The following is a 13671-nucleotide window of genomic DNA, read 5'->3' as shown; positions in this document are numbered from 1 at the left end:
CGGGGCAGGAGAAGTGACGGGGCAGGAGAAGTGACGGGGCAGGAGAAGTGACGCGGCAGGAGAAGTGACGCGGCAGGAGAAGTGACGGGGCAGGAGAAGTGACGTAGCAGGAGAAGTGACGGGGCAGGAGAAGTGAAGGGGCAGGAGAAGTGACAGGGCAGGAGAAGTGACGGGGCAGGAAAAGTGACAGGGCAGGAGAAGTGACGGGGCAGGAGAAGTGACGGGGCAGGAGAAGTGACGGGGCAGGAGAAGTGTCTGGGCAGGAAAAGTGATGGGACAGGAGAAGTGACGGGACAAGAGAAGTGATGGGACAGGAGAAGTGACAGGGCAGGAAAAGTGACGAGGCAGGAGAAGTGACTGGGCGGTAGCAGTGATTGGGCATGAGCAGGAGTGGTAAATGAGCAGAAGTGGTGAATGGGTAGGAGCGGTGAACGGGCAGGAGCGGTGAACGGGCAGGAGCGGTGAACGGGCAGGAGCGGTGAACGGGCAGGAGCGGTGAACGGACAGGAGTGGTGAATGGGCAGGAGTGGTGACGGGGCAGGGGAAAGGACAGGGAAGGAGCGGTGGCGGGGTAGGAAAAGTGACTTGTACTTATGTTCCTTGCCTATTTATTTATATGCTAGGGAAAGGACAGGGAAGGAGCGGTGGCGGGGTAGGAAAAGTGACTTGTACTTATGTTCCTTGCCTATTTATTTATATGCTATCGCATGACATCCACGATGTGTCTGCAAAGCATACCTGTTGCCCCGAATTTTTGTCCTGAATTTTGACCTCCTGTGCTGAATTTTTGTCCTGAATTTTGACACCTTGTCCTGAATTTTTACACTCACCATTCTAAATTTGCGCCCATGCCATTGTTCCTGCTTATATTTCGCACGCTTTACATAAACATGTATTCCCTATGAGTATTTGCTTTTTCCTGAATTAAACCTCAAATAAACATATTTATCCATTGTTTGAAAAATTTACGTTATAAGCTGTAACTGGTCAGTAAATTGCTAAACGTACTAAAAATTGGTATGTTTTGCGATTTCTAGCCACAGCCCTGACTCCACCTACTGATCCAATCTTCGGTTGTTCCGGACCCCTGATTCTGCACTCACAGTTCCACTACTTTTTATTCCCCACTTCGACCACTGATTAAAACAGACAGGTTTCGAGATGTTTTTTTGAAATCAGAAAAGATGGCGCATGCGCAGATGGACAGTGGGGAGGGGCGAGATCGGAGAGAGCCCTGCCACCTTATTATGATATGCGAATATGACGAGGACAATATGGCGGGGACACGCCGTTGTGCGTCACCATTGCGCTCTACAAGACCCATTATTATTATTATTATTATTACAAAGAAGAAGTTGGTCTTTAGACCTAAGGTTCCTATTAGAATGATAAGGCGTATGTTTGTCTTTAGGACCTGTGCCTGAGAAGGATTTATAAGTCATGCAGAGCAGTTTAAACAGCGCACTCTTAACAGGGAGCCAATGAAGGGCACTAAGCGTGGGGACTGACGGTGTCCATGGTGGCAGATTGTATACCAAACGGGCAGTGGTATTTTGGACCTCCTGCATTTGGATATAAGGATTTCATTTGAAGCGAGGAGTAGGGCATGCCCATAATCCTAGCGACTGATGATTAATGCCCAGTGATACTCAAACCTAGCTCTACCCCGCTCCGCTCCTCTTCATTCCCTCCTCCTTGAAAGAGGTTCAACCCAAGACTTCATGCACCCATTGAGGTTTCTCAGTTCTTCCATACCTCAACATTGCACAACACGCGGAGACCTCAGAAACTATACTATATACCACGACCTACTGTGTTAACATTGAGGATTCACAGGATTTCCATACCACAATTTTGCACAGCACGCTGGGACCTCCAAAACTATATTATATACCATGACCTATTGTATTATCCTGCAAAAATAAAAATCACAAAAATAATTTTTGTAAAGCGCTCAGACACCCTTGGGTCTGGCTATATAAAACTTCATAAATAAATGACCGGGCGATTAACTTCTGGGAGCTCAGAGGGAGATACCGAAAGATTTTCCTAAAAAGGTGCAGAGTGCCAAAGCAAGTGCCGCAGGTGGAATTAATCTGGTCTTTCATAGATAGTCTATCGTCTAAAAGTATACCCAGGTTTCTGGATATTCTGCTGGGCAGAGTTCAGTTGGCCACAAGTCCTCCGTCCAGAAGAGCTGAGCCTTGCCGAAAAGAGGGATCTCTGTTTTGCCCCCATGCATGATGTAGCAACAATGTTTTACTCTCTACCTGCAGTGCTGTGTGCACATATAAAAAGTAGTGGGAACAATGGCTCGAGGATCAGCAGATGACTGCTCTGCCTGCACTGTATAATGCAACAGGTGGCTGAAGCAGGCAGACAGGACAAGTACATAACAGTGCCTTGGTGCCCCAGGTCCACGTCCACGGGAAGCCTTCAACAACTGATGGCAGACCTTGCACCAGTATGTATACACAAAACCAACAGCTCAACTGTAGTAAAGTGCTATTAAAGCCAAACCTAGTCTTCTTTTCTCTGACCAAAACTTGTGGGAAAATCAATACTAAGGGAAGGAAAAGGCCCCTTCTCTATTAATAGCAGCACAAGACTGTGAAGGTTTTCTCATCTATAGCAACCTTACATACTACTTGAAACTAAACCGGGCTGTAACCTACCTGAGCGATACCTGCTGCAGAGCACCATTGATGCAATGCACCCTGCCATACATGGGAAACAGCGCAGCCGCCTGCAGCAAAGACTTCTCAGAAAGTGTTATCTCGTGCTCCAAGTTGGCCAGCAAACACCTCACAACTGAAAATGAAACATACAATAGCAGATTAAAAAATAAGCTTTGTCACAGGCAAAATGTATGGCTCTGCATTCACGTAAGGCGTCTGAGGTGTAGCGATCATCAGGGCACCAGGGCCCAGATTTCTGAGCCGCAAACCACTAAATATCATGGTCGGCTTCTATTACCTGATCAGGGGTACTAAGGGGCACATGCATCAAAGGAAATTGCATTCGCAAATGGTGCGAATCGCAAAATTCGGCCGTTTGCGAATGCAATTCCCATTTTTAGGATGCATTAACATTTTTGTAATTTTCCCAATTTAAGAAATCGCAAAATTGCGATTTCTTAAATTGCGATTGCATTTAAGGAATCTCAAATTGAGATTCCTTAAATGCAATGCATCAAACTCTAAAAATTTGCGAATTCGCAAATAAGGGGAGCAAATTACCATGAAGTTGACCTTCATGGTACTTTGCGAAAACTTTGAAAAATGCACTAAAGTGCATTTTTCAAAGTTCCATTTTACACACACACATGCCCTTGGGGCATGTGAGTGTGCAAAATGTACTTCTAAGCAGATTTCAGGGGTGCAACAGGGTGTCCTTTGGACACCCCTTCACCCTTGAAATTGCATTCTTAATTTGCGAATTTCTAATGGTGAATTGCAAATTAAGAATGTCTTTCCAAGGAATTTTAAGAAATCGCTATTTTTATAGCAATTTCTTGATGCATTGCAGTTTGCAATTCCTTAATTGCGATTCCTTATTTTTCGCAATTAAGGAATCGCAAAATGCAATATTGATGCATGTGCCACTAAGGTCCTTCGTCCTTGCTCGTATTTGGGCACACAACACCATTGAAAGGATGAAAACAATGAATAACGCCCCATCCTGAAGAGGTGTCTGCTAAAAAACGGGTGGATGGGACAGGTTTTTGTCTATTATTGTGTTCTTGCAGGGGAACAAAAGGAGGAGGTCAGGAGAAGGAAATGTACACAAGTTCCAAAAGTTTCATGCCAAATGAGAAAATAATGTAATCCCAAAACACACAAAGGATGGAGGAGAGTGGACAAGATGGATTTCAGATGCAGGACATAAATATCACACACCTTGCTTTTCACTGGATAAGGTCAGAACCACAGGGAGGTGGCAGAACATGAATACATTTTGACATGAGCTACTGAAGAAAGCTGGTCCTCCTTTCTCTGCGTTGTACAGGCTGTGGGAAGGAATACAAGCGTTTCTGCATATTGTGTCTGTAGGAACGAGAACCTATTTCACCCTACAGAATCATTTGCTACACAGGGCTTTATTCTCATAGATCTAGCTTTACCCTTTGGATTACAATGTGCCCGAATCCTTATTCTCATCATTCTCTAAGGGAGATCCAAGACGGATGCAACTGGAGTACAGGTGAACAGACGAGCACCGCACATGTATGCCCAGGTAGGACTTGGACGAAGGCAACTACGCCACTCCCTTCATGTATCTGAGATTACAAGGCACTTGTTCTAACTGTACCCCTCGCTAAAGCATAACATGGAAGAAGACATGTCCAGCTCAAGCACAACATAGAAGACATGTCCACCTCAAACACAACATAGGAAATGACATGTCCAGCTCAAATGCAACCGGGAAGACGACATGTCCAGCTCAAATGCAACCGGGAAGACGACCTGTCCCGCTCAAGTACAACATGTCCACCTCAAACACAACATAGGAAATGACATGTCCACCTCAAACACAACATAGGAAATGACATGTCCAGCTCAAATGCAACCGGGAAGACGACATGTCCAGCTCAAATGCAACCGGGAAGACGACATGTCCAGCTCAAGCACAACATGGAAGAAGACATGTCCAGCTCAAGCACAACATGAATGACGACATGTCCAGCTCAAGCACAACATGGAAGAAGACGTATCCATTTCAAGCACAACATGCAAGAAGACATGACCACCTCAACCACAACATGGAAGGCATGTCCATCTCAAGCAAAACAAGGAAGAAGACATGTCCACCTCAAGCACATGGAAGATGACATCTCCAGCTCAAGCACATGGAAGAAGAAGTGCCCAGCTCAAGGACAAAATGGAAGAAGACTTGTCCAGTTCAAGCACAATATGGAAGTTGACAAGTCCAGCTCCCAGTTAGGGGATGCTGGTCACTCAGTATTGAACACCAAGGTGGACAGCTTCATGTTCACTTGATCTTCATCTATCTCTTTAAAAACACTGCCTCTGGACCAGTACTGTCAACTTTGCAGAGTTCAGGAAGCTATTTGTGACCAGACTGTGCAGCCTGGAAACACAAAAAGGTAAGATCTATATATGTAAACTACTCAACACAACACCCAAGACTTGCTCCTACGTTCGAAAGGTTACAAATCCCTCCTCTTTTCATCCTAGGGTAGTAAGACTGCATCTCGTCACTCCCCTCGCTCACTCCATAGTGATGCTATGTTTCTGATCACTTTGGTTTTTGCACACAATTATTGCCTTCAGTTCGCACTGTAAATCAACCTGTATGTCATCAATTGAGGAATATACAGCATATTGCTAAGTGAAGCACCCAGGGCCAATTTGTACCTGCTTTAATATTTACTAACACGCCCTAGACTTACACCTGCTACATGCTCTGGTGACCATGATTACGCAAAGCAAGGCGAATGATATCCAAGCTACATTAAAAAAGGACGATAACTTGATATACAGATATGACACTCTTTGATTCACTCCCTGGTCTATTAAAAGGAGTGTGTTCACATAATACTCCTTCATGTGTATGTTCAGCTCTAATACATATATATTTGTGAGTAAATAACGGACATAACGAATAACCATTTATTAGATTTTGGAAATGTATGTCAGCAAGTCAAAGTTGTACGAAAAATTAGTTCAAAAGTTTTTAAATACCAGCCTGAGCTCCTAATTAAACTCAGTGGTCTGGGACCCTAGATGGGGTTTGGAAAACAATGGTCTACAGAATAAAAAGACAGTGATATAGAAAAGAGAGATTCTTGTATTAAGTGGCTAATGCGGTTTGTGGCAAAAAACTTCTTGTAACTGACCGTTCAAGGTATTTTTTTCCACGAATCCAGTAGACGCGTCTGTTTCCATCTGAAGAGAACAAGAAACGGGCTGGTCCATGAGCCAGGTGTTGAGCGCGTTCTGCAGCCCTTCCTGGTGAATGAGGAAATTCAACATGTATGACGCTGTCACGCAATCAAAATGCTTAGTGCTGGTGCTAAGGTCCATTGCTGCACGAAGTAGAGTCTGGAAATTCTGCGGATCCTGCAATAAACCAATGAGCCAAAAATTGAACTATTTCAACGCAAAATTTGGAAGACTAGCACATTATTTAAAGTCAGATAACATTTGTTAAAGAAGGTCATACAGTACAGGTCTACAGCACAGCCCACACAACAATAAGAAAATACACAGGGTTTGGCGTTTTGACTACGGTTACGGAGTCGGCCGACACTCGACTCGCTAGAGACTTATCATGGTCTCTTGTACAACAAATTTACTCATATGACCAGGAGGGACCACCCGCAAAGCTTTGTTTCACTAAACTACAAATACGGGTGCGCACACTCCGAGCAACTTTTGGCGGTTAGGTTCAGGATACATTCGATATACTGAACACTGATCTCTTGCGCCAACTGCATCTCCATTGAATATTAGATGAACTGATTTAACAGCCTTACTCTTACTGATAGGAAGGAAGGCTATCTACTGTGAAGAGACATTACTGGGTGACACATTCCGGCCGCAATACCGTGGTCGCTTTACTGCAGTTGTATGCGCATCTACTTTTCCTTGCTTTGAAAAAGTCTCTGTGAGACGAAGCACGTGTCGGCGGTGTGAGCTGTGAAGTTGTTATAAACTATTGGTGTTTAATAAAAGAATCTTTGGAGGAATACAACCTGACTTGGATCTCTGAATTTGGAGTTATATGAATACAAATACGGACAATGTACAAACTATGATTATAGACTAACCTTATAGAAAACAACGGGTTTGGACTCTAAATAGCCAGATGAATTTTTATGGCATACAATTATTGAACACGAACAGGAGTGCTAAAGTGGGGTGTTATTTCTTTTTTCTTGTGATTGAGGCATGCGTGCCTTGTTGACATCCCTGGTGGTGGGTGTATATCAGGCCACAAAAGCACCCTTCTTCAAACAATTCAATCAATTTTCTCGTTCTACGTATACGTCTTAAATAATCACTCTGAGAAGAATATTACTGTATGTGCGGACGTTTTCCCTTTTCTAGGGAAACACTACCACCAATTCTTTTGTTTATGATCGTGAAGATGGTGGAGTTTCCAAGACATTTTTAAGGGAGTAACATGCTGTGCTGGCATGTTTTCCTTCATGCAGGAATATGATGGACAATTAGTGGGTCTTTTTAAACATTCTCAGTAAAGCAACTAAACTTAAACACTCTCTGGTGGCCGTGACTCTAGATGCTGAAAAGGCATTCGATCGAGTAATGTACACTTTTCGCTGGCATGGGGTTGGCCCTCGATTTCTTCAATTAATTTCTGTAGGAATCTGGCTCTTTATATGGCATACCAAAAAGAGATATACTTTGCAAAGTGTCAGGGTATTCCCCTACTAGTGGACAGGGGCTTGCTCTAGCAATCCCGAGGTGCTTTTCTAGGAGGTAGTGGGGTCGAGCAGCGTTAGGCTTATCAAAGAGGAGCGTTAGACATCTGCAAATACACACAACTGTAAATAAATGATGCACACCACTCAATAAGGAAATCCACACCAATCAATAAAAATAACACACATCTTTATATACATTTAGGAAGCAAGATCATCAAAATCAGGTAAGTGCTTTAAAAAAAAAGTTTGAAGTAAACAGGTTTTTGATACTTTAAATCATGATTAAATTCTTTTGCTGTAATGTTAAGCTATGGAGAAAACATACGCTGCATCAAGTCACTTAACAACGATTTACGGGAGCCATCCCCGGGACTTAAAGTGAGTAGGTGGCAAGGTCCAAGGCAGTACCAACAGGCCACCACGGGATGCAGTGCTGTGTTTTTCAGTGTCAGGTGATTTTGATCCTTTAAATCGCAATTAAAGCACTTTGATGTAAATTCAACCTATGGAGGAATAACATGTATTGCATTCAGGCACTTACAGCGATTTAAGGGACTAATCTTCTGTACTTAAGGTGAGTATGGGGCTAGGTCCAAGGCAGCACCAACAGTTCACTTCGGGCAGCACCGGGGAAGCCGGATGCAGATGTGTTTTACAGAGTCGGGTGCCCTCTGGGTGCATGTATTACTAATTCCAACACTGGCATCAGTGTGGGTTTATTAATATGAGATGTTTGATATCAAACATCCCTATTTTCAGTGAAGCAATCATGGAGATGGAGAACTCATTTTCACCAGTGTCCAGGACATGCATTTAAAATGACTTCCCTGATCACTTGTACTGGCAGTAATTAAACTGACCAGTACGGGGCATATCTGTTCATGCATTTATGCCCTCACATGTAGTATAGTGCACCCTGCCTTAGGGTGGTAAGGCCTGCTGTAGGGGTGACTAACTTATACTGCATGTAGTGTCGGCACGCATGGCACACAGGCTGTGTGCCAGGTCGTGTTTTCACATTTGTCTGCACCTAGACTCGCAGCCTGCAGGGGCAGTTTGCATGAGCCTGGTGAGGGGTCACTTAGGGTGGCGCAATTCGTGCTGCTGCCCTTGGGGACCCTCTTTAGTACCTCAGACCCTAAGTACCAGGGGTACCCTTTACTAGAGACTTACAGAGGGTACTGAATGGTATCGCAATTGAGGACACAATTGCACAGTTTTGGGAAAGAGATCGGACCCTTGGGACCTGGTTGGCAAGAACCCTGTGCACCTCCAGTCGAAATCACACAAACAGGCAAAAAATGGGGGGTGACCATGTTGCAAAGGGCAAATTCCTATAATTTCCTTACTATATTCCTCCCCAACGTTACCAAAATGTTTTTATTATTTCTATAATAGACTATCATACACCAGAACACTTGCTTAAATCCAATTTGCTCAAAAGTGCAGGCTGGCATTGTGATACCAATACCAGTACCTATCTTCACATGTTTTTCCTATGAGCTGCTGCACGATGGCCGCTGCCGCATGCACGGACTCTGCTTTCTGAACCATCACTGGCTTTGAACTCTTATCCTATTGTCCCACTCGCTGTTCCGTTTGCAGTTTGGTACTCTGCTCTGCGGTGCAGCGTGGTGCCCGCGAGCCCTTTATGACTGCTTTTACGGCTCGGTCTGGCTCTGCTGCGAGGACGTCGGTGGTGAGAGGGCTGGCGGCAGGAGGAGCTGCGGTGCAGCGGCCCAGTGGTAAGGTGATGAGCTCTGGGGGCTCTATGTTGTGCTGAGGCCTTGGACTGACATCGAGGGAGGGACTGAGGGAAATGCTGACGCTATGGTGCTTGAATATGTCTCCAACGAGGTAGCAAGGCAGGAAAAGCAAAAGCGGGACGCCGGAGCACGCCGGAATACGAGACACCTGGGCAGTGATACTCGGGACTCAGGACTAGTGCGGAGTGCGGCTGAAAGCGGCTACTGCAGGAATTGCAGTTCTGAGTAAATGGCGGCTTGTACCTGAATGCCGGAGCTGTATCCGAACGCCGGTGAAAAACGGGGATACGGGACCGGGTGATAAACGCTCTGTTACTACTCTGAGAACGGTGGTCAACGAGGCAGAAAGACCCAGAAGTGTTGATAACGGGGCTGCAGCACTATAGTATTGGAATACGACGGAATACAAGATGCACCTGGGCAGGAGTGCTCGGGTTCAAAGTTGCAAGTTGCAAGTTGTAACTTGCTGAGAAGTGGTTATCGGAGAAATCCCAAGTTTTGCCGCAACGCTGTAAAATAGAACCTGACGGGGGCCTCTATTTTGCTTTGTGGCTAATCACAACCACTCACTGCTGGAGCAGAGGGGAACGCAAGCCTGCAGACAGCCTCCCCCGCCGCCGAAGACCACTCCGGCCGCCGAGTGGGGACGAGCTGTACTGCAGGGAACTACAACTCCCAGCACCCCCTTACAGACCGGGACGCCGCCTCCTCACGCCTGCTGCTTCCGCCCGGAGGCGCATAAACACGAGCAGCAGCTCCCGCGTCGCGGGACGTGTGCAGGCGGCGCCGGGCTGAGCCCCAGGGCAGGAGGAGGCAGGGCAGGGCCACGCCACTTACATCACCAGCGCCCCATCATTACCTTAGGTACTGTGTCTTTACGATCATTTATAATGGGGAAGAGGAAATCTATGGAGGGTGTAAATGAAGTGCCAAGCATCCGAGTAAAAAGGAGAAAATCTAAGAAAGCTACCAAAGTCACAAAAGTACCCAAGCATGCAGGAGAAAACTGTGTCATGTCCCGCATTGAAGAACTTATTGAAGATTGTAGCCTCATTCTCACATCCAAGCCACCATTAGAGAATATTTTGACAGATATGGATGGGGACGATGTAATTGACTCAATGCAGAAGAAAGGCAAACGGGGTGTGACTGTTGTTCCAGGGATGTTTCTGAAGAAAAAGTCTAATCTCAATACAGACGAGCATACAGGGGACACGCCAAATGACGGACTAACCATAATAGATACTGAGGTAGACAGTTTATCCCCCTGCCCGCTTAATCCACTTGTACTGTGCTCAAACAGGTATCAACCTCTTACAGACATTGAATGCTCTGATAAGGAGAATGGGGTTCCCTTGACCCATCAAATACCATCAGACACCCACCAAGGCCAGAGATTGGAAAATAACCAGCACACATCCATCTCTGAAACTGGGAACGATATTTCTGAACTTTGTAGCTTAGTGAACCGTCTATGTAGCTTTATACACTGCATGCAAGATAAAGTTGATATTTTAACTTCTAAAGTCCATAAGGTAATCACTAATGCGAACATTTGCCCCACTTGCAATCCTGTCACAAAGCAGTCGAATACTGGTACTATGGAGAAGCGAATGGCAAAACCCCAGTGCCCTGTATTACAGCAACCTAGGGGTAGCACCCAGACCAAAACTCATAGTTCGCTTAGCAAACAAGATAAAGTCTCAAAGGTGCCAGTAAAGCCCCTATTAGAGGAAATATCTAAATCTAAATCTCCTGAAAGAGCTAAAAATAATGGGCAGGCAAAGCTCCCTGATAGGCCTACCAATATATCTATTCCCACTAGACACACCCAAAAAATGTATCCCGGGAGTTGTTCTTCCCTCTCTCGACCTATATCTTCTGATTTATCCAAAGTATATATGGTGAACCTCCCAAAAATAAGTGTAGGCAAGAACCTGGAAACCAAAGACTCACTGACAAACAAAGCTATCCACTGGATTAGACATACCAGAGGATGCCGATCGGTGATAATGGAAGACATCACTAGGGCATCTAGGCTCTCGCACCCAAGACACGAGGCTGACTGCATAGAACTCACATTTAAAAATCCAAGCATTGCACAAAATCTAATAATGCTGGAGCTCAGGTCCTGCTCCCCCGATCGTTCAACCATTCAAATCAGATCTTCACCCCCCCATCAGTGGCTGAAAGAAATGGGAACTCAATTACAGGATGTAGGAGTGGGTGGGTCATCCCTGGAATTAAATGATTGACTAACTCCAGATGACATTAATGCTAAACACTGTGATGATCCTTCACTATCCATCCTAACTACTGCACAGAGAACCCACACAGGAACACTTTGTGCTTTTCAAGAAATAGGAGAGTACAGTAGGGTAGATACTTCATCAAACACGAACCCCGAGGTATTTGTACTCCAGGACAACCACACGAGAAAATCTTGTTATTTACTAGATACAGGGGTCTATAACGGGGGAGTTAGTACACCAAACCTTAACCCTGATGTAAGCTCACTGATAGGTTTTGATATATTTGGCTCAATATTGTCATGGAATATCGCAGGGCTGAGTACCAAGGTGCAAAGCCCAGAATGGGCCTTGTTTGTCAGCCAGTTCACTATCTGTATATTCCAAGAAACATGGCTCCTCGACCCACTGTATTTCCCAGGGTTTTTGAATTTTAGTGTTGCCGCTGTAAAAGGAGACAAGGGACGACCCTCAGGGGGACTAACTATTTGGGTCAAACAAGATTCTGGGATCATCGTAAAGGAGCTCTTCTCTGATCATAAAGATATACAGATTCTCTACCTTGTACATAATCGAGCCAAACCTTTATACATTTATAATGTATATGCTAGGAGCACAGGGGGACTGAAGTCCGACACCCTTGTCGTCCTTGAAGGCCTCATTGAAAAATTTTCCTAACACGCAAGGATGATTATTGCTGGAGATTTTAATGTAAACTTTGAACCATTATCTGGTGGCGACTCTTATTTTGTAGATGACCAAGATAGCCAATGGGGGGTTCCCAAATTAGAACTGGACCCAGTGAAAAGATGGACTGACCTGGTGATCCAAATTAATTCAATGTGTCTGAACCAAGGTCTAAGGGCAGTCAATGTTAGGACCCCGAAAGACCGGATGGGTGCTGTCACTTTCAAGAGCGGCAACCGAGAAAGCAGAATTGATTACATATTAGTCCACCTTGAGTTATGGCACCACCTGGTGTATATGATGGTGGTTGACCGCCTTGAGAGTGACCACAACCCCCTATGCATGACCTCTTCTTACTGGGAAGCTCCAGCTATAACAGAGAACCCAAGCAATGGAAGCTCTCAACCCGTTGTATTGGCTAATGACATGCGCCACCTGAAGTGGGCAAAAGTTGCCCAAAACCAGTCAAACATTGACTTTATTTAAAAAAAAAACGTACAGAAAGCTACTATGGAACTGAGTGCCTGTTCCAATGCCAAACCTTTTATCCATGAGAGAGAAAGCGTAAGTAAGGTCCATGAAACTCTCTTTTTGCAAATAAAAGGGTTATTTGTTAAACCAAATAACTCGAACAAAAACATGACCGATAAATCTCCAAGATGGGATAACAAAGAATGTAGAAAAGCACGGCTGGAACTAGGCCAAGCCATTAAAAATGGGTCTAGTGCTAGTATTCGCATTGCCAGGAGCGCGTATAAAACTATCATCAAAAAATCTAAGCGCGCCTGGGATGTAAAAAGACGGGAGGAACTTAAGGAGGCAAGCTCTCGCAAAAATTGTAAGCAATTCTGGGACCTTTTGAAATGGGGCTGTGAAGGAAGCCCCGAAAACCCCCAAAATTGGGTAGCCCAGGATGATTGGGTAACTAATTTTAGGCCCCAATACGCTAAAGGGCCTGAACTACCTGTAGAACAGAGAGAAGGGATTGTTTATATCCCCTGTATGGAAGATACGTTTACTATCATGGACATCCAACGGGCATTAGATTCTATCACTCCTGGAAAAGCGCCTGGTATAGATGGTGTCCCAGCTGACATCTTCCTAAACAATAGAGAACTCTGGGGGAAGTACATATTACTACTGGCAAACATGATAGCCAGCGGATCCCCAATACCCGAATCCTGGAATGGGGCGGAAATAATCCCCGTCTTCAAAAAGGGCGATAAATCGCTCCTAGGCAATTATCCCAGCCAGCTACGTCAACTGCCGCCAATTTTAGATCTTGCATGGAGGCAGTTGGCCAGTGGATGATCCACAATTCACTAAAGCTGAATGGGGAGAAGACGGAGGTGATGGTTTTTGGAGGAAAGGAATCGATCTGGTCGGCGGAGTGGTGGCCGAACTCGCTGGGCGCATGTCCCGAGCCCACCTTGTCAGCAAAAAACTTGGGAGTTATGATCGACCCCAACCTTAGTATGTGCCAACAGGTCAACAGGACTGTTTCGACCTGCTGGGGGATTATCCACACACTGAGGAAAATCAGGCACTTCTTGTCACC

The 13671-nt window shown here is 45.2% G+C and overlaps 1 protein-coding gene across 1 annotated transcript in view; it reads right to left on the bottom strand.

Moving 5' to 3' along the window:
* Positions 1–13671, bottom strand: part of THADA (THADA armadillo repeat containing) — a 1588234-nt gene that overhangs the window by 1307344 nt on the left and 267219 nt on the right. The window contains exons 18-19 of the mRNA XM_086927803.1: positions 5861–6083; positions 2676–2811 (exon numbers count right to left, since the gene is read on the bottom strand). Coding sequence (XP_086783929.1) covers positions 2676–2811; positions 5861–6083 — 359 coding nt within the window. The remainder of the gene's footprint in view (positions 1–2675; positions 2812–5860; positions 6084–13671) is intronic.

The sequence above is a fragment of the Lissotriton vulgaris genome, chromosome 6, assembly GCF_964263255.1.
Source record: "Lissotriton vulgaris chromosome 6, aLisVul1.2, whole genome shotgun sequence".
Classification (NCBI taxonomy): Eukaryota; Metazoa; Chordata; class Amphibia; order Caudata; family Salamandridae; genus Lissotriton; species Lissotriton vulgaris.
This window is presented reverse-complemented; position numbering and strand designations above follow the sequence as displayed.